This window comes from Pseudorasbora parva, chromosome 15 (assembly GCF_024679245.1).
Source record: "Pseudorasbora parva isolate DD20220531a chromosome 15, ASM2467924v1, whole genome shotgun sequence".
Classification (NCBI taxonomy): Eukaryota; Metazoa; Chordata; class Actinopteri; order Cypriniformes; family Gobionidae; genus Pseudorasbora; species Pseudorasbora parva.
In genome coordinates this window covers 40,376,850-40,400,312 of record NC_090186.1, presented here as the reverse complement: position 1 = coordinate 40,400,312, position 23,463 = coordinate 40,376,850, and the positions used below count along the sequence as shown (strand labels likewise).

Sequence of the window (23,463 nt, the reverse complement as noted above, 5' to 3'; positions counted from 1 at the left end):
CTGGGAGAATCTGAATTTAATTAACTATATTAAAAAATAATCTTTGATAGGTGTATACTATTCTAACCAATATATCCACATGTTTTTAATAAAGATGAAAATTGTCAATAATAAAGCAATTTAACTGTTAAAAAAGTTCAGCATATATAATAATTACAGATACAGGCTTTATTTAGCCACATATCCGTATTAAAATGATAACACTGCATCATGCATAATATTCTAATAGGCTACTTGGTGGATACATTTTTGTGAGAACATCATAATGACATGAATAATATTAAAGCAATAAAATTACTTTTTGTTTTAATTGATTGCATTTGATTCCATAGAGTGTTAAATGTTTTCTTGATCATCATATTAGAATGATTTGTGAAGGATCACGTGACAATGAATAACTTTTCAGTAATGATGCTGAAAATTAAGATTTAATCACAGGAATAAATTAAATCTTAAAATAGATTTATTTTAAATTGTAATGAAATTTCACCATTTTTACTGTATTCTTGTGCATTTATGCTCCTTTTGTGAGCATAAGAGACTGTACTTAAAAAAACAACAACTTTTGAATGGCAATGTATAATAATCATACAGTATACAACACATAACAGTATACTGTATATTAAAATGGTAAATAGCATACAGTGTATTGTGCACAGTGTTCCAAAAGGCTACTTGTTAAATTTTACATGCAAAAAACTAATTTAATGTATTTAATCCCATTATAAAATAATACTTTTTTAAAGAATGCTATTGTATTAGCTGATTTCGATTAATATACATGTTCAGGCTATACATGTACATTTGCTATAAAAACATTAATTATATTATATTGAATCATAGAATCATACAATGAATGTTTTAATAGCAAATGCACATATGGAAATGTGATAATATTTGTTATTATTTATTTAGCATATTTTAATAGCAAATGTACATTTGGAAACGTGATAATATTTATTATTTTTTTATTTATTTAGCATGTTTTAATAGCAAATGTACCTTTGGAAACGTGATAATATAGCCTAGAAATCTAGACGCACCCTAGCAGCAGCAAATTTAATCTGCCCGCAAATGTCAAACATCTTGATGTGGGTCTGGCTTGTCAGGCTAGTGATAATATTCATTAGTATTTATTTATTTAGCAAATAATGTTGCTGGATATAATATATAGGTATTTACCACTGTAGGTATTTAGACTGTAAAAAAAAAAGGGTATTTGCATGATAGTAAGTGTTGATATGGATGGACGGTTGGTGGAGCTGTAACAACACAGTTCTGATCGCCGTTCAACCACAGAAGAAGAAGAAGCGCGGAGGACACACGACCGCTCACGACCCGGAGGAGCTTTCTGTGGTTCCGCGAGTGTTGAAGCTGTCAGTCTATGTGAGAAACTCGATCTGAATAAGCGTTTTACTGACACGCAAGTAAAAATGCCCGGCGCTGATAAAGAGACGGATCTGTCCGAGCGCATCGAGTCGTTTCTGTCCGAGCTGAAGCGCTGCGGAAGCGGGGCAGGATCCCTCCGGGGTTCCGCGGAAACTGCCCGAGAAACGAGCTCTTTACTCCGCAGAATCACCGCTCAGGCCCGCTGGAACAACGCCGGTGAGTGACAACACGAGTGTTGTTTCCATAGACTGTAAAACATGTGTTGGTCCAGATACTGGTTGTATTTTTCCCCCATTGCCGAATACAAAACATACTGATACATAAGCCCACAGCACATATCAACTACAACAATAACACTAATAAAAACAACTGCAAACAAATAAAATCTTGCTGTCCTATGACATCATTCATTGTGTATTTTTTAGTTTGTCACTGGGGATCCCGAGATATGACTATCCTCATATCTAAAATAAAATTAAGCTGTATTTGTTCATATAGAGATTCCAAATCTCACCATTTAAAAGCACACAAATATACAATCTCATAATAATTTTAATGTATGACAGACTTGCACTACACAGGTTGCACTTAATTGTATTTTCCTTTTTGAAGTGATTACAATCATATTTCAAGCAATTCAAACCATAATGGCGAAAAGCGCATCTGAAGCATCTCAGCTAAAGGAAATAATCCATTATTTATCGGCAAAACTTTAGTATTTGGCCGATAACGATCATATTAAAAAGGAACATATATCGTCCGATTGCGATATGGTGGCCGATATATTGTGCATCCATATATTATTATAATTTTTTACATTTAGCCTACTTTTACATTTTTAAAGGGTTGGTTCCGTGGTTTTTTCCTAGGCTTGGTTGTTTTTGTGGGGCGCAGTATAACATTTTTTTTAAACTGTATTTTCCTCATATTTGACCTTTATTCCACACCGCTGTCTCCACTGTCCTTTGAGCGGCTCGTTTGCTTCCTGCTTCTATGAAGCCCATCCCTCCGAAAAACGCAATGGTCTTAGATTGGTTAGATGGCCAAATGTAGTTTCCTGTATTTTTATTGGCTGAAGTGCCAAGCACAGGTTGTCCAGGAGCCACGCCCCTTTCCATTACGGGCAGAAGTCACATCTGTGGAGACTAGCGAGGGTTTATGATGTCACCAACCCAGGAAGAAGCTCGTTGTAGTCCAAACCGGACGTTTTTGTAGGCAATAAACTGCTGTAACTTTAAAAGACAATATCTCCGTTTGCATTGACCTTTCAGCGCTGTAACTTTGCAGATACTGTTTATGCTCAAGCAGCAACATTACACACTTACTAAAGTTATAAAAGGGAAATCGCATGCAACCTGCCCCTTTAAACATTTCCACAGACACCTTAGCACTCTCCGGACCCCGGTTTGAAAGCCCCTGGTTTACGGGATCTTAAAGTCTCTGGTGTCCTTTTTCAGGTGAGCTGATGGAGATCATACGGAAGGAGGGCAGGCGGATGACAGCAGCGCAGCCGTCCGAGACCACCGTCGGGAACATGGTCCGCAGGGTGCTGAAGATTATTCGAGAAGAATATGCGAGGTGAGACTCTCAGGCTGTGTCCAAAATAACCCGTATTCTATAATAATAGAACTTTTTCTAGTGCAGCTGTACAGCCAAACCAATCTCTTCCATTCATTTCCTATTATCACTGTAAAGCTGCTTTGAGAAAATCTGTATTGTAAAAAGCACTTTATAAATGAAGGTGACTTGACTTGATATATTAAACTTGAAGAAGCGAATGGCAAGTTGTATTTTAAAGTTGTACAATGTAACGTGTTCTTTAAAAATCACTCTGACAAACGAACAAATATGGCCAGCCAATAAACTGTCAGCATTTTGTCAACGTGAATGACAGATGAGAGTTATAATAGAGGGAGCCACTGGATAAGGAAAGCTTTTTGGTCTAATCTTTCTCCATCAGTTTGAATGCCTGAATATTTCTTGGATTTTCGTTTTTAAAGTCGGTTGTCTCTTTCTGAACTATCAAGTACTATGAGCCATTCCATCAAATCCCATCACAGATGACAGACTGTTAACTTTGCAGTACAAACATAATATTTGGAAAGATAATCACATAGCAGTTGTCACCTATTTGCTTACATTAGACCCCTATATTAGTAGCCGGGACAGGGGCCTATTCCACAAAACTGGGATAAGGGATTAAGCCAGGATTTCTTTGTGATCTTGTCATCTGTATGCAAAATTTAGTACAGTACTGTGGTGTAAATGTACCCTGAAGGCACACTCACACCAAAAACGATAACTGTATATTAGCGGATACATTTAGCCAGGATCACCAAGCTATCCCGGCTTAATCCCATATCCTAGTTTTGTGCAATAGGCCCAAGATTTCCCAGGAAACGTCATATTTACATAATCCGTCTGTTTTAATGTTAATGCATATTTGTAAATAAAGAAAATAAGGTCAGTCCACTGCTATATGCAGCTGAAGCCACAACAACTGATAATAAGGCGATCATCTGTAACCATGAGCACATCCGCGCTGAAGCACAACTCACATTATCATCAAAACAATATTCAGACAAGTAGTTGTTGTAGTTTTATGCTTCAACCGCTAGAGGGCATAGTGTAGCTTTAAAGAAATTTACAAGTATTATCATACAGGTTTATTATGAACGTGATACATACCAGAATGTAAATTTGTAGGTGAGCTGTGAATCCTCCTGTCCTCCTCAGGTCCAGAGGCAGCAGCGAGGAGGCGGATCAGCAGGAATCTCTGCACAAGCTGCTGACGTCCGGAGGGTCCAGCGAGGACAACTTCAGGCAACACTTCGCTCATCTCAAAGCCAACGTCATTGAAGCCATCAACGAGCTGCTGACCGAGCTGGGTGAGCCTCCAGTAGTGTAAGAAACGATATGTTCTGGTAATGACTGTATAATTGATGAACTGTGTGTGTTTATAGAGGGCACCACAGACAACATCTCCATGCAGGCGCTGGAACACATCCACTCCAACGAGGTCATCATGACCATCGGCCGCTCCAGGACGGTGGAAGCGTTCCTGAAGGACGCGGCGCGGAAACGCAAGTTCCATGTTATCGTGGCAGAGTGCGCGCCCTTCTGTCAGGTGAGTCCAGGCTTGCATTAGTTGTATTTTACTAAGATATCTCAATACTGGGAGAACAGAACAACACTCTCATTATACCTTGCAATAATGTTAAATCATTATTTAATATATAATATTTATATGTATTCTAATATAAAATAAAATATGTTTATAATTATTGATGAAAAAAATAAAATTTAAAAAATAAAAACATTGAAATATTATTATTATTAGCTTATTTTCAATAATACACAATGATAATAATTATAAATGTTTCATAAATGATTATATATATATATATATATATATATATAATTTATAATATTGTAAAATAATATAAAGCATTATAATTATTGATAAAAGTAATAATAATTTAATCATGAATATTTATATAATTTATAATATAAATAATATTTATATAAATATATAATTATATAAATGTATAAAAATATATGATTTATTTTTTGATATTTGTCACATTATAATTATTATGTTTGTCCATAATATAATTACTTATATTATTTAACATTAAAAATGATTATTTTATTTAATATAAACAAAAACATATATAGTTAACCACATAATAACCTGTTAAAACATTTATGTAAGTTTATATTATTATTTTTTAATAATTTATATTGTAAAATGATATAAATGATTAAGATAATGAAGTAATTATAATAAAAACAATTAAATATTAATATATTATTAAGTTCTTGTCATTAATATATACATAATTATAATAAAATAATATATTTAAATGTTTTTAATGTATATTACATCATATTAAGTTATTAAATATCATTATTAATAAATGCATAATGTATATTTTACTAGGTTTTTAGTATTTTAGTGTGTATTTGTTTTTTTTGTGTCATTTTCAGGTCCTTGTAAATAACTTGACTAAACTCACATGAACTCCTTTTTGTCCATCAGGGGCATGAAATGGCCACAAGTCTTTCCAGAGAGGACATCGAGACAACGGTCATCCCAGACGCTGCCATTTTCGCTGTAATGTCAAGGGTCAATAAGGTGAAATAAAGGACTGAGGCTTGATACACCAGTAAAATATTCAAGATATAATAATTATCCAGAATCACATATTATCAGATACATTATTTTGTTTCATGTTAGTAATACACAGGCTTTGGCTTCTTGAGGAATGATTGGAGCCTTGTAAATGATGTGAGATGTGTGTGTGTTGTTCAGGTCATCATCGGTACACAGACGGTTCTGGCTAACGGGGGTCTGCGGGCTCTTAATGGCACACACACACTGGCTCTGGCCGCGAAGCATCACTCGACTCCGCTCATCGTGTGCGCTCCCATGTTCAAGCTCTCTCCGCAGGTACCACACACACTTCCACACACTCAGTCAGCAGATAACAGATGCTGTTTCGAGGTTTAACTCAAGGCTTTGTTGTCGTAGTTTCCCAACGAGGAGGACACGTTTCACAAATTTGTTTCACCGCACGAAGTTCTTCCCTTCACTGAAGGTAATGACACACTGCAATCGTTTTAACAAATGATTTCCAATTTTACACATTTAATTTAAGGGTGAAGTAAAGCTCCCAAAAATAAGTAGCAAATCTGTTTTTTTGTTTTTTGTTAAAAGGCCATTTTATGCTTTTTAATGTTGTCCTTTTCCTTAGTGGGAATGTTTTCATGCATTTTCTTCGATTGGAAAAATGATCAAATCTTGAAACATAATTTTACAGCAATTTATTAAAATAAATAAATAAATTCATTTTTAGGGCCCTTTAAAGTGTAATTTTGACCCGATTCTGTTTTTCATTGAGTGAACTATCTCTTTATGTTTTGACCCGATTTAATCACCCAAAAGTAAGTTCCATTTTTATGAAAGAACAAATCATAAGGCCCTTATTTAATGCCATGATATTGAACTTAAGACGTTATGCTTCAATTTAAGATATTCAGGCTTTAAAAAATCTTAATTTGACCTTCTACAATTTAAAGGGTTAGTTCACCCAAAAATAAATTCTTTGAATAATTACTCACCCTAATGTCGTTCAACACCCGTAAGACCTCCGTTCATCTTTTGAACACAAATGAAGATATGTTATATTTAGTCCGAGATCTTTCTCGTCCTCTATTGAATGTATGTACGGTATACTGTCCCTTTTCAGAAAGGGAATAAAAACATCATCAAAGTAGTCCATATGTGACATCCGTTGGTTAGTTAAAATCTCTTGAGGCATCGAAAATACATTTTGGTCCAATAAAAGCATCGTCTTCTCTTATGTGTTTGTTTTCAATCCGCAAACAAAGATTTGAACGGTTATGAATCAGTGAATCGATTCAGAATTCGGATCGCCAATGTCACGTGACATCAGCAGTTTGACACGTGATCCGAATCATGAATCAATACGCTGATTCATAACCGTTCGAATCTTTATTTGAGGTTTGAAAACAAACACGGAAGAGAAGACGATGCTGAATAAAGTTGTAGTTTTTGTTATTTTTGGACCAAAATGTATTAATCAACCAACTGACGTCACATATGGACTACTCATAGACAGTAAAAGAAATGGACACAGCGACCCCATTGACGTCTACGGCGAAATAATGAAGTCAACCTAGGGGCACTCACTTCCTGATGGCTGAGCGAACTGCGCAGGCTCAGACTGAGCTTGACGACGTAGATGTGACGTGAGCCTCCTGTCTGACAGCTGTGAGTCTTCTAGTAGATGTGGAAAGCGAAAGCTGAATCACGTTGTTTAAATATTTTCTCCCGTTGCTTTTGGCTCACTATGGGCTTCTCCCCATTCTTCCCCCTTGACTTTATCAGACTAGTCTCCAGGACATGTCTCCACGTCCCCCCGACTGTCTCATAGACAGTAAAGATTGCCTGCGAGCGTCTCCTCAGGTCTATACGGTAATTTCTCAACTGTGCGACAGGGTCGCGTTGGTTATGACGCAATCGTTAGCCTATTTTTACAAAAACAGCTTCTGCGGGGCGATAGTGTAAGATACAAGGTAATGGAGCCTTTTATGCATTGTCGTGTTTCTTTAGAAATAAACAATGGACAAATGGAGTCTTTAAACGCCTCTGATGTAAAGTTATTCACTGTCAAAGTGACTCAAAAATGAATGGGAGTCAATGGGATGCTAACAGCAGGTGATGGCTTGGTTAGCAATGGCAGCCCCCAGGGGTGGAACGCTTTCCGAGCGCTAGATTACCCCCTTGGGACTACTCTGATGATGTTTTTATTCCCTTTCTGGAAATATAACCCTTTAAGACCCATTCTAGTACACCCAAAAAACGAAACAATGACCTTTTAATATAGCATTACATGACCTCTTGAAATGCGGTTTCCATTAAGATGGTGAATGAAATGCAATTTCTGTTTCCAGGTGAGATCTTATCTAAGGTCAACGCTCACTGTCCGGTCTTCGACTACGTCCCTCCTGAACTCATCACACTGTTCATCTCGAACATCGGCGGAAACGCTCCGTCGTACATTTACCGTTTGATGAGTGAACTTTACCACCCTGAAGATCATGAACTTTAGTCTGGAAAATAAAGAATCTCTGACTCGCATGTTTGTGTCACGCTTTGGCATTCAAAACTTCTGAGATGAGTGTGTGTGAATAATATTTAAGCACGTTACCACGCCGTTACATGTTTATGGAGTAAAGACAACATTCATATTTGTGTGTATTGTTGACATTTAATACACCAAAAATATACTGCAAACAGTTTACAGAAAGTTGCTTTTTATAAAATTCACTTGTTTTAAAAATTAAATCAAAAAACGTAGAGGGCGCAAAACAAAAACGTTCAGATGATGTGAGGAGACGGGAAGCTCTGCATGATCTGTAGAAACACGGCAGCTCAGTCGTGATCACTCGCTTGAGTTTCTCAACTGTGGGGAAAGAAACAGAAGTGTTACAGAAGTTTGATTCAAACGCTTCACTGCGGTCTCCTGTGAGTTCGCTGTACCTGCTTTGTGTTTTGGTCCATTTCAGAGCACTTCTGGGCGGCACGGCCACAGCTGGATGGAAGAAAGTACAGTCTGCTCGCTTACACTGCGCCGCAAATCTACACGGCTGAAGGAAAAGCAAAGGGATGAGCGTAGGAACAAATACGTCTAATCAAAACACATTAAAACAGTGGCGTAGGCAGAATTTGATTTTTGGTCGGGCCTGGGCAAAAGTGAGCGGCCTGGGCACTTTCACGCGAGGTGATAGCTAACCTAGTGATGGGGGGTAGCTACAAAATAGTATCTGTCCACATACAAAACATGAGCAATGTTAGACACTATTTCCACTTTTCAAATATTTTCTTCATTTTTATTGAAATAAACACCTTTCCGATCGGATATATGATGAGAAAAGGAAGTACATCGAGTTCGGCAAAAGGCGGATTCGAACCGCAGGTTGAACTGCATCAAAACAGTGCCGCACACCTTGATAAGTGTAGGGGACCCTATCATAACTGATAAAAAATAATGCCGTGTTCCCGGCTTTACAGAATGAACTTGGAATTGAAAAGTCTCAACATTACCTGCGGCCGGATGGATGGGATCTCTACTGCGGTTATGCAAAAAAAATTTCCCCCTTTTTATAAAATTTTGCAGCGCTGCTGTTTCTCTATCACACAACTGCTAACTATAAGCTAAGTGAACAGGTAAACACTTCATGAAGTCAGAGGTGCGAGCCGCGTCACATGAGACAGCCTGACAATTGCCTAACACAGCTGTCAATCAAACTCATCAAGCATTATGCAAAAACCATAGACTGTAAAAAACATTTTATTTATTTCAGTATTTGAGATGTTATAATAAGTTTGGAATTACGTTAATTTAAACAACTTATTTAACAAATATTATTATATTTGTATAATAAACTGGGGGGGCCTATTATCATAGTGGGCGGGCCCGCCCGATGGCTACGCCCCTGCATTAAAACATTCAAATTTGGAATAACATGCTCAAGATAAGTAAACAACTCAATTTAGATTTAATGCTGACTTGTGTATCAGTTAAAAGTTTGAAATAAAATATTTTCTACAAAAGTTACTCTCTTTCATAACTTTACAACTAACAATGAACAATAGTTCTACAGCATTTATTAATGTTAATCTCAATATTTACTTTGATAAAAGAGAAATGAATTTGAGAAAATGACTTTGCAAATTTGGTTCTTAAAGCTGAAGTCCATAAGTTTTGCCTCTCTGTCGCCATCTCTGTTTGAAACCAGCGATTGCAGTTATTTGTGGAATCATCTTTACATGAGTCGTGCACCAGCGGCTCCTCAGTGCGGATGAATCTAATGTTTTGAGGAGTGTGTGGATACGATGTGTGTGTGTGTTTGATTGGATACTGTACTTCAGAATCACAGATTCTATGTCTTGGAAGTACAACGGAAATAAGAATTCACCAGAAAATGTCCTCTGAACAAGTTACTTGTGCCATTTTTGTTCTAACCAACTGAGAAAAAATAGGCGATTAAATCTAACAGTCGCTTCGCTCATATCACATCACACCGTACAGATTATTATTACTGTTATACTTTGTTCTCAAATGTTTGTTAACAACATCAGCATTGTGTGACTTCATGTATTTAGTGTGTGTTAGCTTTACCTGTAGATTTTAATTTCTGTACAGTCTAATATTTTGCTTTCGGTTGAATCTCCAGCTGTCACTGATGTCGTTTGGACCTTTCTGGATTACAATCCGCCATCAAAATGACACTCATTTTAACCCCTCAAAAAAGTTGTGGACTGCAGCTTTAACTAAGATTAATAAGGTTGATAAATGCTGTAAAAAATCTATTGTTCACTGTTAATGTCATTTAATGCATCAACTAATGTTGGTAACACCTTAAAATGAGACCTTATTGTGAGGTGTTATCAAGAAGTCTCTTCTGCTCACCAACATTTATATGATTAAAACTACAGTTATAATAACGTTTCTATTGGATATATTTGAAAAAAAAAAATCTCTTTAATTTTACATTTATTTCTGAATTTTCAGCATCATTACTCCAGCCTTCAGTCACATGATCCTACAGAAATCATTCTAATATGTGTAAATGTTTACTTCAGCTTTAGGTTTCAGCTTTGAGTTTGTGATTCACTGACATTTCAGAGACTGTTATTATACTCAACATAAACAAATACATCCCTCAAAGTGAAACAGGCTGTGGTAAAACTCACTTTTGGGTGGTAGAACGGACAGTCCAGCTTTTTACACTCCGGGAAGAAACGGCACACGCTGCTGGCTGGAGCTGGAGCTGGAGCTACAGGGTCAGAGGTCACAAGGTCAAACGTCAGCACCTGTGCCAAAGTGCCATTTTGAACACATTCCCATGTACTTTATTTTTGTCTTACACACCTGTTCTTATAGGGTTGCCGTTGACTCTTCGGCTGACGTGTGTGAACGGACAGTCTGCTTTGGTGCACTTTGCATCGAACTTACAGTTTGGATGAATAAACAGACACTTGTCTGCAAACTTACAGTTGGGAAACAGTCTGCAACAACAAAAAACAATGCATTTATTTACATAATAAGCATTACTACAAAAATATTACTGTCATAGCATAAGTAGTGGTGAAATATTTTATTTATCCTATAGAAAACAAGTAGCTTGAATACTGTAAAAGCTAGATGCGTTTTGAAGGCCTCATGGTCTACATGAACGAGAGAAGAAGTCACACGGGAAAGAACGGGATTGGGTTGGTTGCGGTTGGCATCTGCCCTTTTGGTTCACATGGCCTTCAACATGTTCTCTTGATAAAAAATAAGGCAAAACACTGAATAATTACTTTGTGGGACAATCAAAATATGTTTTGACTAGCTGGCAGTCAGCCACCCTTACAAAGATAACAGGCTAGCTGACTAATGAAGCAACTGGCGAAAGTGTTGGGTAGATTCCAGGAAGAGAAAAGGGAGAAGAGCACCTGCAAATGAGATCAATGGTTATTAAACTGTTTTAAAAGTGTGAGTTGGTCAGTGATATGGTCAGATGTTCTCCAGGCATCTCGGCTTTGTTGCTTTGTCCAATAAAGTCTTTTTTTGACTTATATGTTAATAAAGACCTTCTGGAGTGAATCAATACATGCATGTAAAAAAAAAAATCCATATTTACCATGAATTAAATGTTATGAAGTAAAATATCCAGCTTCCACCAGAACGCCTTCCATATTCAACTTGCGCAGAAATTGGCATAGGTTATGCCAGTTACGCTTTATTTTTTTGTGTTCAAGATTTACAAAAATTATATAATGAGAATGTACAACATAAATACATTTTCCAAACCGTGTTGTTGTCTTCCCCTGAATCATTATGGTACACTTAAGGGTACAAATAAGTGTTTATACTGGGACTATTTCATGTCAGACTGGTAGGTTACGCTGCGGAGGAGCACAGTCCCTGCGTGATCAGCCATAGACATAAACAGAGAGAAGTAGATCCGGCTGCAATGTTCTTCCGCAAGACGCATGCAGTTCTGTTTATTAACCACTAGAGTGCAAAAAGTTACGGACAGCAGCTTTAAATATGGATATTTTTCCGTGTGGATTACTTTTATAATGAATAGAAGCACTTTTTTGGGCTGCCATTTCACTGCATTATACAGCTTTGGGAGAGCCAGGATTTTTTTTTTATATAACTCTAATTGTATTGGTCTGAAAGAAGAATGTCAAATACACCTAGAATGACTTGAGGGTGAATAAATCAAGGGGTAATTTTCATTTTTGGGAGAACTATAGGAAGCCCTGTATAATTAAGATAGTTTAATCACGTTTCTTGGAGGACGTTCACATTCGAGTCTTAGTACTCATGGCATAAGATGCTGCAATGGTCTTGAAATATATTGTTTAAAGCAGTGGATTTGATACAAAATGCATTGAACATTTTTCAGTAGAAGGTTTTCTGTGCTGGTAGTCCAATGGGTACTGCTCAAGCCAACTGGACTAAAGCGGTCTATGAAACAATATTCCTTGTTTAAATAATTCCCAGCCAAGGCACATGCAAAATAAAGGGGCGAGGCCTGGTTGAGTTGAGTTAGTAGCATGGGTGCTATGATATTGGACCCACTCACTTTTATCATCTCCAGTTCAGCACGCCTGTTAACCTAAGCCTAGCTGATAAACACAGATGCTTTATTTTCACTTTTCTAATTTTTTCTTATATCTATATATATTTTAATAAATGCCTTTCCGATCTGATATGTGATGGAAAAATGGACTAGAGCAAGATCAGCAAAAAAAGTTAACCTCGGGTCATTTTACGTCAAAACTTGATGCCATGTGTCTTACCCCTACACTGTCATTGATTCTGTGTTTTCCGTAGATGTATATGTACTTAATGTAATGGCATCTAATTTTACTCCAGTAATTCTTTTCTCAGAGATAGGGATGTCAATTTTTACAAATTCCCATGATCGATCGTCGTTTAAATTAACGATCAATTAATCGATTAATCGTTAACCATAATAGGCTACTAAAATATGCGTGCACAGCAGTGGCTTATAGCCGACAGCATGACAGGATGTGCAAATGCTGCTCAAAACACCATGTTCACCAAATGAATGAGAGGGATTTTTTATCTAAACAAAGAGCTATGGGATTGTAAAACTAGTCGATGTTATTTATAATTTAATTAAATGACTTATTTAATAACCAAATATAACCTGTAATACAACACGAACGCCGCCTCAGATCTGATTATTCAGAGTGGACGCTCTTCCAAGAACAACGTGCTGAAACGTCACCTAAACCCAATTAATTCAAAAGGATTTATTAAAATATTGTTTTCATTAATGTTATGTAATGTGACAGTCCCAATCATAGTTATTATTAGTCGTGCGTTGCTGTTTGAACTGCGCGAGCTGAAGCGGATGCGCTGAATCAGCACTGGTAAGTTACACTGAAGCTCTTTGTTAGCGCATTATTTAACTCAACAAAAAGCTTCCTATATGAGATTAATCAGATTTATATAAAGTTAACAAAATATTACAAATTATATATCTTCACAAAATGATGGGAATGTACAAGTGAACTTGAATTGAGTTGCTGATATTCATCTTCAGAATGGGAGACGTGCTCTTCCTGGAACAACGCTCTGAACACGGCACCTAAACCCAATGACTTTACAACCATTTATTAAAATAGTGTTCTCATTTCTGCTATATAATATGACTGTCCCAATCATCGTTATTATGCATTGCTCTGTATGCGCTAAAGCCGAAGCACTGGATGAAAACCGGTAGCCATCACTGACTGAAGCCATCTGTTATTGCGTTTTATTTCGCTTAAAGAAACGCATCCTATATGATTGATCAGATATGTAACGTTACAAAATAAATGTAATATTACAAATTACTTCTGCACAATCTGATCCGAATGCACAAGTGAACTTTAACCAAGTTACATGCGCGAGTCAGAGTGCGTGACCGAGAACCATGTTGTGCACGCGCTCTTCCTGGATCAACGCAATGAAACACACGGCAAATAAACCTAAATACTTAACAATCACAATGTTTTATTACAGTGGTGTTCTCATTAATGTTGTGTGATATGACAGTCCCAATCATAGTCATTATAAGCTGTGCATTGCTGTTGGAGCTGCACGCTGAAGCTGATCACAGCCACGCTTTTACTACCGCTCGCCTTTAACGTTAATTATTAACCAAATGCATCCTTATGAGATAAATCAGCTATAGATAGGCCTGCACAAAATAAGCACAATATTACAACTTACATTTGTACAAAACAAAAGGCTGCGAATGCACATGCAAACTTGCAGTCATGATGAAGGTGTGACTCCAGCTGTAAAATGGTCCCAAATAGAAACCGGGCACACTCGCTTCATTTTTCCTCCCGTTTCGCGTTTGAGCCGCACGCACGCGCATGACCCTGCTTAATCGATGATCGATAAGTCTTATCGATCAAATGTCTTATCGACAATTAATCGATCATCGATTAATCGTTGACATCCCTACTCAGAGAGGACCCTCTCACAATTTTTTGTTGCTTCTGATGCCCATGGCTAGTAGTGTAATGAAACTACATGACATTTCCAAACAGTGGAAGCGGTTAACAAATCACAACACACTGGCACAGCCGACCAATCAGAGTACATTGTGCCTTCCGGAAGGAGGGGCTTCATAGAGCCAGGAACTAAACAGAGCGTTACTGACAGACTGGGAAGAGAGGAGCTGCAACAATGTAAAATATTGGAAAGGAGTTTTTTAACACTCAAGCATGAAAACCTATTCTTAGTAGAGCAAAAAACAAAATCAAGCCGTTCTAAAAGGGCATAATATGGCCTCTTTATAATATGTTCTCACTTGCACTGTGTGTTGGGGTGATGGTACAAACACTCGTCTCCGCTCTTGCACGCAGGCCAGAACTTGCAGCGTTCTGGAAGTTTCTGTCGTTTAGCCTGAACCTGCTCTACGTCCATGTCCTCTGCCTCATTCATCTCTCTATCTGCAGGAGAAATACAGAGATGAGGATGAGCAGGGCACAAAAGGGAGAGCAATGTTGACTACAGCTAGAATAAATCATAAGTCACATGACTTTATTACAAGAACGGTCCAGGTTTGGTATTAAAAAAATTAAGCAGGCATAATGCGCCAATTACCACAGAAAAATTATAAACAATAATTCTAACTTGTGTGTTATATAAAACATTTATTTGGGTTATTCTTAGCAGAAAAAAATAACCGTATTGTGATATACACTGTTACTGCGGTACAAGACACAAGACCGCCAAAACACGAGTCTCTTCATCTTACCGTCAGCGTTTATAAAGTCAGTGCCGAGTCTGAGGTGGATGGAAGGTTTGGGTCTGTTATTTTCCGGAAGGTCAGAGGTTGCGTTATTCTCGTCCTCAGTCTCCATCTCCTGATCGGTGCGGTTGGCTAGCGGACTGGGAACTCCATCCAATGTCACAATGAACTTTGGACTCGAGCCACCCGTAACCTCCGCTTTCTCTCTGTGTGGGAAATTAACCAAATATGAGTCAGTACACTACTGTCATGTTATGAAATGAAACAGATAGTTCACCAAAAAAAAATGTCTTTTGACTTCCATAGTAGGAAAAAAAAACTATACAATTTAAAATATATTCAAATAGAAATCACTTATTTTAAATTGTAATAATATTTTGCAATCTTACTGTTTTTTAATGTATTTTGATCAAACAAAAGCAGCCTCGTGAGCAGAAGAGACTTCATTCTACATTAAAATATTACCAACCTCAAACTTTTGAACAATACTATATGGATAAATATATGGATCTGAATGTTGTTTGTCATACCTGGGCTGCACCATTCTGGACGTGGTGGGCGGGTCTTCGTTCTGATTGACAGGGGTAAGTCTGCTCCTGACTGGTGGAGTCTGTTCCAGCTCTGGTTTCCTCACGATGAATGAACGCGTGTCCAGGGCCTTGAGTCTCGCCGCCTCTAAGACCTGCAGCTCTGAACCAAAACAGCCACAAATCTGAGTTAGTACACTACAGTTCAAAGTTTGGGGGATGTATGTGGTCATTTTATGTTTTGGAAAGTCATTCTATGCTGATTTGCTGCTCAAGAACTATTTCTTATTATTAATGTTGAAAAAATTTATTGATAGATTTAAATAGGTCAAAAGAACAGCAATTATTTGAAAGATTTTTAGAAGTCTTTACTGTCACCTTTGAGCAATTGAATGCATCCTTAGCCCTATTCGAATGGCAATTGTTTCTCATGTGGACGTCTGTAAAAATACATTTGCATGCCAGCTCAGTGATAAAACTCGTGCATTCAGATGGTGATTTATTCACGGTGGAGATGCGAGTTTTGTAAAGCAGTTTCACTGCTCACGTGGTCAGTCTACTGACAGTCTGCTGTAAAAAATCTAATATGCTTGGAATAATAAGAATAAAAGCATATTTAATTTAATAATAGGGAATTATGAATTATTTAATGATTTAAATATCCTGTTTAAAAATAGGAAGATGGATTTTAAAATGTGGAAATGAGTGAAATTAAGTTCATAGAATGCTGCAAATTTAACAAATATAACGTTCATTACTGCCATAATAATGGCTCATTTCACATCTTTTTCTTCTTTTTCTCTTTTTAGTGGTAATGAAAAGTTATTCTTGTAAATACTTTCCAGCATTTCAGTAATAAAAGTGTAAGCTAGATCTTTTAAAATGCATTCATATTACAGCGAAGCACAACGATATGGTGCTCCGCTGTGGTCAAAAAGGATATAAACAGTTTATTTTGAAGCAATCTTTTCTTGAAAACTCAGAGATGTGGATTCGGACGGCAATTAAATTAGCACGTGGTGTTTGTCAAAAAACAATAAGTAATTCGGTCTGTGATTTTAACGTGAGTGGTGGGAGAAAAACACTGACATTCTGGATTCGAATAGGGCTCTTGCTGAATAAAAAATGATTGGTAGTGTATATTCATATAACTAAATGGCACATAAACAAATTGGTTAGTGGCTTCAAATGTTGGATTTACGAGTGGTTTTTCACTCAAGCTGCATATTGTGGACAGGCTACATGAGACTACTGAGCATCACAGAATGTGACTGAATGACATCCATAGTACAATTAAGATGTACTTTGCTATTAAGAGGTCAAAAGGAGTTTATATTTCTCACCGTAGTCATTGATCCGCTCTTGGCTGTCCTCCTCTGGAAGCTCCAACTGCAGACGAGATGCTATAGCTCTGGACTGAGCTGTACAACACAGAAAAGAAAGAATTGTGTAGTCTGATTTCCAGTTCCTTCGCACTATAATATTTCTATAAGCAACAGACACTCACTATTGTGCATTGTGTCCTGGGGTGTGAGAGCATGCAGGTGCTCCTGGACCAATCGGATTGCAGCCATACTCATCTCGTCACTGGCCGAACGTGTCCGTGGCGCTACAGGGACCGTCTGCCGCTGGGGAACTGGACATGAGAACATGGACCAAAGTTACATTAACTAGAACTACTAAAAACATTTGTGTTAATTGAAATGAAGCTAAAAATGAAGCTTGATTATGTTTTCGGCTCTACTAAAATAGGTTTTCATGCTTGAGTGTTCAAAAAACATATCCCCATATTTTACACAGTTGCAGTTCCTCTTTTTCCGGTCTGTCTGCAACGCTCTGTTTAGTTCTTGTCCCTCCTTCGGAAAAGTGCAATGTGCTCTGATTGGTCGGCTGGACTATTGTGTTGTGATTAGTCAACAGCTTCCAAGTTGTTTGGGAAATGTCACACCCCTTACCATAACCGTGAGTTTCAACACACACTACTAAGGCTACGTCTACACTAATCCGGATAAATTTTCGTCATTTTCAATCGTTTTCCCAAAAAATTTCATCTACACTGAAACGTCTGAAAACGCTTACACCGTACTGCGCATGAGCAAATCCAAGAGGCTTTGACTTGCGTCATTTCCGCTAATCGTTTATTTACTCTTTGAAGTTTTGCGGCAATGTCGAGAAAAGGCAGTATGTTTTTTAACAGTATGTACAAACTGACATTAATATTTAACACGGCTGTCAAAACAAAAAGCATACAAAACAACTGCTGTCCAATGTCATTTACTATCTTGCCTGAATTGGACATATGACTGCATCACATGACTAAATGCATCATTGTATTAAAAAGCCTCCGTTTTCACAGTCCACACTACGACGTGAAGACAGCGTTTTCAAATGTATCCGCTTTGGAGAGCGTTTTCAAAACGATACGTTTTCAGTGACTTAAAACGCTATCTCAGTGTGGATGGAAGGCCAAAACGGAGAGAAAAATAGTGTGGACATCGCCTAACTCAACTCAACCAGGCCCTGCCCCATTATTTTGCTTATGCCTTGGATGAGAATTATGAATATTATGAATATTCTGACGTGTTCATTCTCGAAAGAAAACTCCTTTAGACTGACTTACAAATGGCAAACATATAAAAACTTAAAATTGAAATTAAAATAAATTTGACCTAAATAGCAATACAAAAAAACACAAATACATTACTAGAGAATTATAAAAATAAATAAGCTACGGACAATGTTATAAATAATAACTGATACAGACAGATCAACTCTCTATAATTTCAGTTGAATATTTAATAGATGCACTGTGTTGAGTTAAAACTATTATATATAATATAATATTAAATGCATATGCATAACCTGTGTATGTAGTAGTCTTGTTGATGGATTCCTGAGCTTCTGAGATTGCTTTGAGGATCAGATTTTTATTGGCTTGTTTGGCTAGTGGGAGAGAAGGCCTGTAAAATACACACAATTTTGTAAGGAGTTAACAAACAATTTTGGCAATAACATCTGAAAACATCTCTATTTCAAATGTTTTTTCCATTATTTCAGAGGGACGTACTTGCGTTCCGGTTTCGAAGGCAGAGACACTTTGCTGGCCATGCCATAGTCCTCCTCGTCTTCATCCTCCTCCTCATCCAGATCTTCAGCCTCCTGCCCGCGGTCATGACCCCTGTGAACCCGAACCACTGAACTGGCCACGGGTGCCTTTCGTTTCCGGTACAAATCCTGCCAGCAGAATGACATCACACAGCAGGCGATGAGCTGTAGCATCGGCACGGGACTGAACCGATGCTTTCAATGAATCGAAAGTCACCCTAGAGCGCTGCACGGGCATCAAATCTAGGCCCTAGTTCGGCCCGGCCCCGAGACCGTCTGGAGCCTGTGTTTTTTTTTTTACATTGTTGCAGCCATTAAAATAGTTCAGTTTTGTTTTTTAATGTCAAAGTAGTTCTATTTTGTTTCGTTTCTTTATTAAGTTAATTTAGAAAAATGTTTAGAGCTATTTTTTTGTTTGTTAAATTAAAGTTCACACGTTTATTTTTTAACCGTTTAGTTTACACATGTGGTTTAAACAACCAGATACATTTACATTTGTCCGGTTTCGTCTGAAATGCTTTCATTCCACCTTCTGAAATGGTTTGTTTGAGTGATCAGAATTAAATAGGCTACGAATCTCAGAAGGCATTTAGGCCTACTCCTGGTCATTTCGCAATCAGATAGATACCTGGTCAGAGAAAACGAATGAAGGAACCAGTTGTAAAAAGGCCATAACTCTAGCAGCTGCGCTAAAGAAACGCCTGCTGCAGCACGGACTATAGCCCTGTGCGAGCCATGTCTTGACAGTCGCGTAAACTATTATGGTCTCATGTTTCCACCAGCGCAGCACATCTCATTGTTCCTTTTAATTAATAAAATAAATATAAAACAAAGGAGAAGCCTAAAAAAAAAGGCAGAAGCCTGGCCCACGTTTTAGGTATGATGTGAAAATTGTCCACAAAGCCCGGCCCTAGGGGCGTAAAAAAGTTGGGGCCAGTTGGGCTCGGGCATAAATGCAGAGCTCTAATTCACTCACCCTGCTGCTCTCTGCTGAGCTCCTGTAGCCCCGCCCATGGCTGGACCCTGACCTTTCCTGACCTCTCGTGACGTCCGTGGACCTGTAAGCGCCCGCCGTCCGTCTGGAGGCCTCCACCGCCGGCCGAGGCCTCTCTGCTGCCGATCGGCTGTATAGAGCCTGTGTGTGACCCGAGGTCAAGCTCTGCTCCAGGGGGTCATAGCCAATGAAGTCATCGTCCAGGTCAGGCTTGATGTCAATCACAGCTTCAGCCGATGCCTCCATCAGAGGTTTAACAGCGGATGTGAGTCTGGAGGGTCTTTCAGAAGCGACTCTCCTACTGTAAAACACAAAAACTGGTGAGTTTGTAATCATGATTTAGTCAAATTAAAAAATATATATGTATCAGAAAAAAACACATTGCAATTTTTCACTGTTTGTCTGCGACACGAAAAGATACATGAATCATTCTACAGTGAGTGTTTTTTGGGCATGTGTGCATCTGCATTAAAAAAAATCATAATTTGTACTCTCTTTCCTCAAAGTCATTAACTACCTTATATTTTGATTCTTAAATACATGTAAGTGAACGTGTTTTGTTGTTGAAAATTATAATGATGTTAGTTGATCTATAATGCGTGATGAGTGTCGCCATGTTAGTTTGCGCAGGTTCAGAGGTTCGGATCTGTCAGATTTACAACACGTTATTCATCCACTTCTCCTGAAATACATGAAAGTAAGTGGCCGGTAAAGTGGGAGAAGAATAGAGTAAACTTTATAGTTACTTACACAATGTGTATCTGAATGTATCACGTTGTAATGTAATGCTATTGCCGCTTAAACAGACATCACTGTGTATTTTACAAACTATAAATGTATTGGTTTGCTAGTACTTGTGTGTTTAAATGTGTGAAACCATATGTGGTTGAAAACATTGAATAGCTGTCATCAAGTGCTGAGCATGTCCGTCTCTGGATCAGCGCCAGCACTATGCACTCGCATCATTACGACCGTGTGAAATTTTAACTCGCACATTATCAAAAAATGGTCGCAGTCTAGAGCCCTGTAACATTTATATTATAAACAATCAAGCTTTTATTTTGAAGGGTTAACAGGAAATAAAAACATGTCTGCCAGTTTCAGAATGATGGCATGTCATGTCCCAATATTCATTTTATTTTGAATTTCACAGCGATTCGCCGGTCCACTCGTGAGAATACCTGGTGCGGTTCTCGTGGGCGGAGCTCGAGACACGGCCCTCCACCTTATCAGAGCGTGAGCTGGAAACGGCGAGAGCGCGAGGCTCCGCCCCCCTCCTTTTGCTTTCAACCGGGATGCTCGTCTCCGAGTGCACAACGGGTGGACTGACAGATGTGGGCTCTGCAAAAGAAAAACAGTTAACACAAAAATATGCGCTATGGGATGCAACAAGTCACATGATGTGAGTGCAAACAACGCCCCCAACAGGAATCATACCAACTGCAACTGATCTCAGCTTGTCCAGAACACCATGTAACCTACAACACACACACAAAGTTGTTTTAACCTTGGCTTTACTGGGTTTAAGCAGCAAAACTGTTTTCAACATCGATAATAAGAAATGTTTCTTGAGCAGTAAATCTTCATATTAGAATGATTTCTGTAGGATCATGTGACACTGAAGACTGGAGTAATGATGGTGAAAATTCAGCGTTGATCACAGGAATCAATTTTAAAGTTTATATTTAAAATATATTTTAAATTGTAATAATATTTCACAATATTACTGTTTTTACTGTATTTGATCAAATAAGCTTGATGAGCATAATTGATACAGACACCAAACATCACAATCTAGAGAGGGAGACTTTCACCTACCATACGGTGAACTTGATGGTATTACTGCCTAGAAACAAGGACAGATCGTCCGCCATCTGCTGCGGGTTCTTCTTATTGGCCACCATGACCATAATGTAATCCGGAAGCTCCTCGTCTGACAGAGACAAAAGTCAAATGATTAATCCAGTAAACCATCATATTAATGCACAAACTGTTTAATACAGTTATAACACAACCTCATTTTTAGACATGGAGGAATTTACTGCTAATTTAAAGGGATAGTTCGCCCAAAACTTAAACTGTTGTCATTTTAAAAACACAAATGGAGATATTTTTGATGAAATCCGAGAACTATCTGACCCTTCTAAAGACAGTAATTTAATTACCAATTTCAAGACACAGAACGGTAGTAAAGTGATTTACAATGTTAACTGCGTAGGAGACTGACAAGGGCTAGAATGAAATTGTTGAATAAAGACATTATTTGTTGTTTGTTTTGTGCACAAAAAATATTCTCGTCGCTTCATAACATTTTCTCAGTATCAAACTTTCCCAGTTTAATCTGCCCAATTATTTTACTTAATGCTACTCATTTTGCTTGTTCATGAACACTATTGTTATTTGACAAGGCAGATTATCTCTTTGCAATAAAGTTTCTGTCGTGTCAGTCAAGGTGCAAGGCTGAAAATCTAAGTGTCATTTCGATCTGATTCACTAGAGACTTACAGAACTTCCTGTTTTGCATACAAGATGTTCTATTCAATTTATTTTCTGCAGCAAACACTCTACAAATAACTATGAAAACACAATACAGACAGTTGATGTAAACTGAAAACTAGACTGATGTGAGATCTTACCCACATAAGCTCCGAGTTCCTGCAGCTTTCCTTTGATCGCGGCCTGAAAAACATTATGAGACAATTAATAAATGAAAAGCATTGTCTGCACCGATACATTAATATTAAACAGACCCACAATAAATAAGTTAACAAACTAGCATTGGCAAAGCACTATGTTGGTGCCTTTGTACAACGCTATAACATGACAATAACATTTTAAAATTGAACATGGTAAATAGGATCAAATAACATGGTAAGTTACTCCAAAAGTCCTTCAAATCACACTATGGTACTTAGTGAAGATATATCAAAACACACAACAACATCCTGAACAAACTCCTTAACGTCCCTCTATTTTAAAATACAGAAAACGTTTCAAACACGTTTAATAAAAGAGAAACGTTGATAAAAGACAAAAAACGAGCAATAATGTACACACGCACTCAACAGCAAACATACACTGGAACAAATGTTATGAAGGTAAGCTAGCACGCTAAACAGCGCCGAATGCATCGCTTTGGAAAGGGTTTACCCGTATTTTCTTGCTAATCTCCGTTCCGATCTCCATAGTTATTTTGTGTGCTGCTTTTTCAAGATGAATGTGTGATTTAAACTAATAGAGCATTGACAAATAAGAAAGAGGAAGAGTTTTGCTGTTACTAGGCCTCGCGTCCGGCTTGTCTATTCATACTGCGCATGCGCAGCCTATTCAGCTCGACAGAATAATCTTTTTTTGGTGTGTGAAAATTATTGTATTATATATATATAATAAAAAATATTCTGTATATTATATATTATGTTATTATTCTGTATATATATATACACAGAATAATAACATAATATATAATATACAGAATATTTTTTATTATATATATAATACAATAATTTTCACACACCAAAAAAATATTATAATAATATATATATTATAATAATACATTTTATTTATAATGCACTTTATATTAAA

At 37.5% G+C, this 23,463-nt stretch overlaps 2 protein-coding genes across 3 annotated transcripts; one reads left to right on the top strand and one right to left on the bottom strand.

Moving 5' to 3' along the window:
* The first annotated feature begins 1,316 nt into the window (after positions 1 to 1,316).
* eif2b2 (eukaryotic translation initiation factor 2B, subunit 2 beta) lies at positions 1,317 to 8,056 on the top strand. Its single transcript, XM_067418091.1, has 8 exons — positions 1,317 to 1,605; positions 2,847 to 2,967; positions 4,126 to 4,277; positions 4,353 to 4,516; positions 5,432 to 5,527; positions 5,705 to 5,842; positions 5,924 to 5,990; positions 7,870 to 8,056. Exons 1-8 carry the CDS (start codon positions 1,434 to 1,436, stop codon positions 8,025 to 8,027), a joined length of 1,068 nt encoding a protein of 355 aa, XP_067274192.1. The 5' UTR covers positions 1,317 to 1,433; the 3' UTR covers positions 8,028 to 8,056.
* Positions 8,057 to 8,166: 110 nt separating this feature from the next.
* On the bottom strand, positions 8,167 to 23,191 carry zc3h14 (zinc finger CCCH-type containing 14). 2 transcript variants are annotated; one of them, XM_067418090.1, is made up of 17 exons: positions 23,032 to 23,191; positions 22,518 to 22,560; positions 21,700 to 21,814; positions 21,319 to 21,359; positions 21,063 to 21,222; positions 19,864 to 20,182; positions 18,850 to 19,016; positions 18,645 to 18,742; positions 17,290 to 17,418; positions 17,126 to 17,203; positions 15,786 to 15,945; positions 15,262 to 15,461; positions 14,812 to 14,953; positions 10,854 to 10,990; positions 10,676 to 10,758; positions 8,459 to 8,565; positions 8,167 to 8,381 (listed from the first exon to the last, which is right to left on the bottom strand). In XM_067418090.1, exons 1-17 carry the CDS (start codon positions 23,065 to 23,067, stop codon positions 8,378 to 8,380), a joined length of 2,019 nt encoding a protein of 672 aa, XP_067274191.1. In that variant the 5' UTR covers positions 23,068 to 23,191; the 3' UTR covers positions 8,167 to 8,377. The 2 variants fall into 2 exon arrangements, with proteins under 2 accessions (XP_067274191.1, XP_067274190.1); XM_067418089.1 differs by lacking the exon at positions 23,032 to 23,191 and adding an exon at positions 22,935 to 22,989.
* Between the last annotated feature and the right edge of the window lie 272 nt (positions 23,192 to 23,463).

Coding starts and splice junctions, on each gene's coding strand:
- eif2b2 (XM_067418091.1), top strand. CDS start 1,434: ATGCCCGGCGCTGATAAAGAGACGGATCTGTCCGAGCGCATCGAGTCG. Junction 4,278..4,352: donor CGAGCTGCTGACCGAGCTGG/GTGAGCCTCCAG, acceptor GTGTGTTTATAG/AGGGCACCACAGACAACATC. Junction 5,991..7,869: donor AGTTCTTCCCTTCACTGAAG/GTAATGACACAC, acceptor TTCTGTTTCCAG/GTGAGATCTTATCTAAGGTC.
- zc3h14 (XM_067418090.1), bottom strand. CDS start 23,067: ATGGAGATCGGAACGGAGATTAGCAAGAAAATACGG. Junction 21,223..21,318: donor GCTGAGATCAGTTGCAGTTG/GTATGATTCCTG, acceptor TTTCTTTTGCAG/AGCCCACATCTGTCAGTCCA. Junction 17,419..18,644: donor CAAGACTACTACATACACAG/GTTATGCATATG, acceptor TCTCATGTCCAG/TTCCCCAGCGGCAGACGGTC.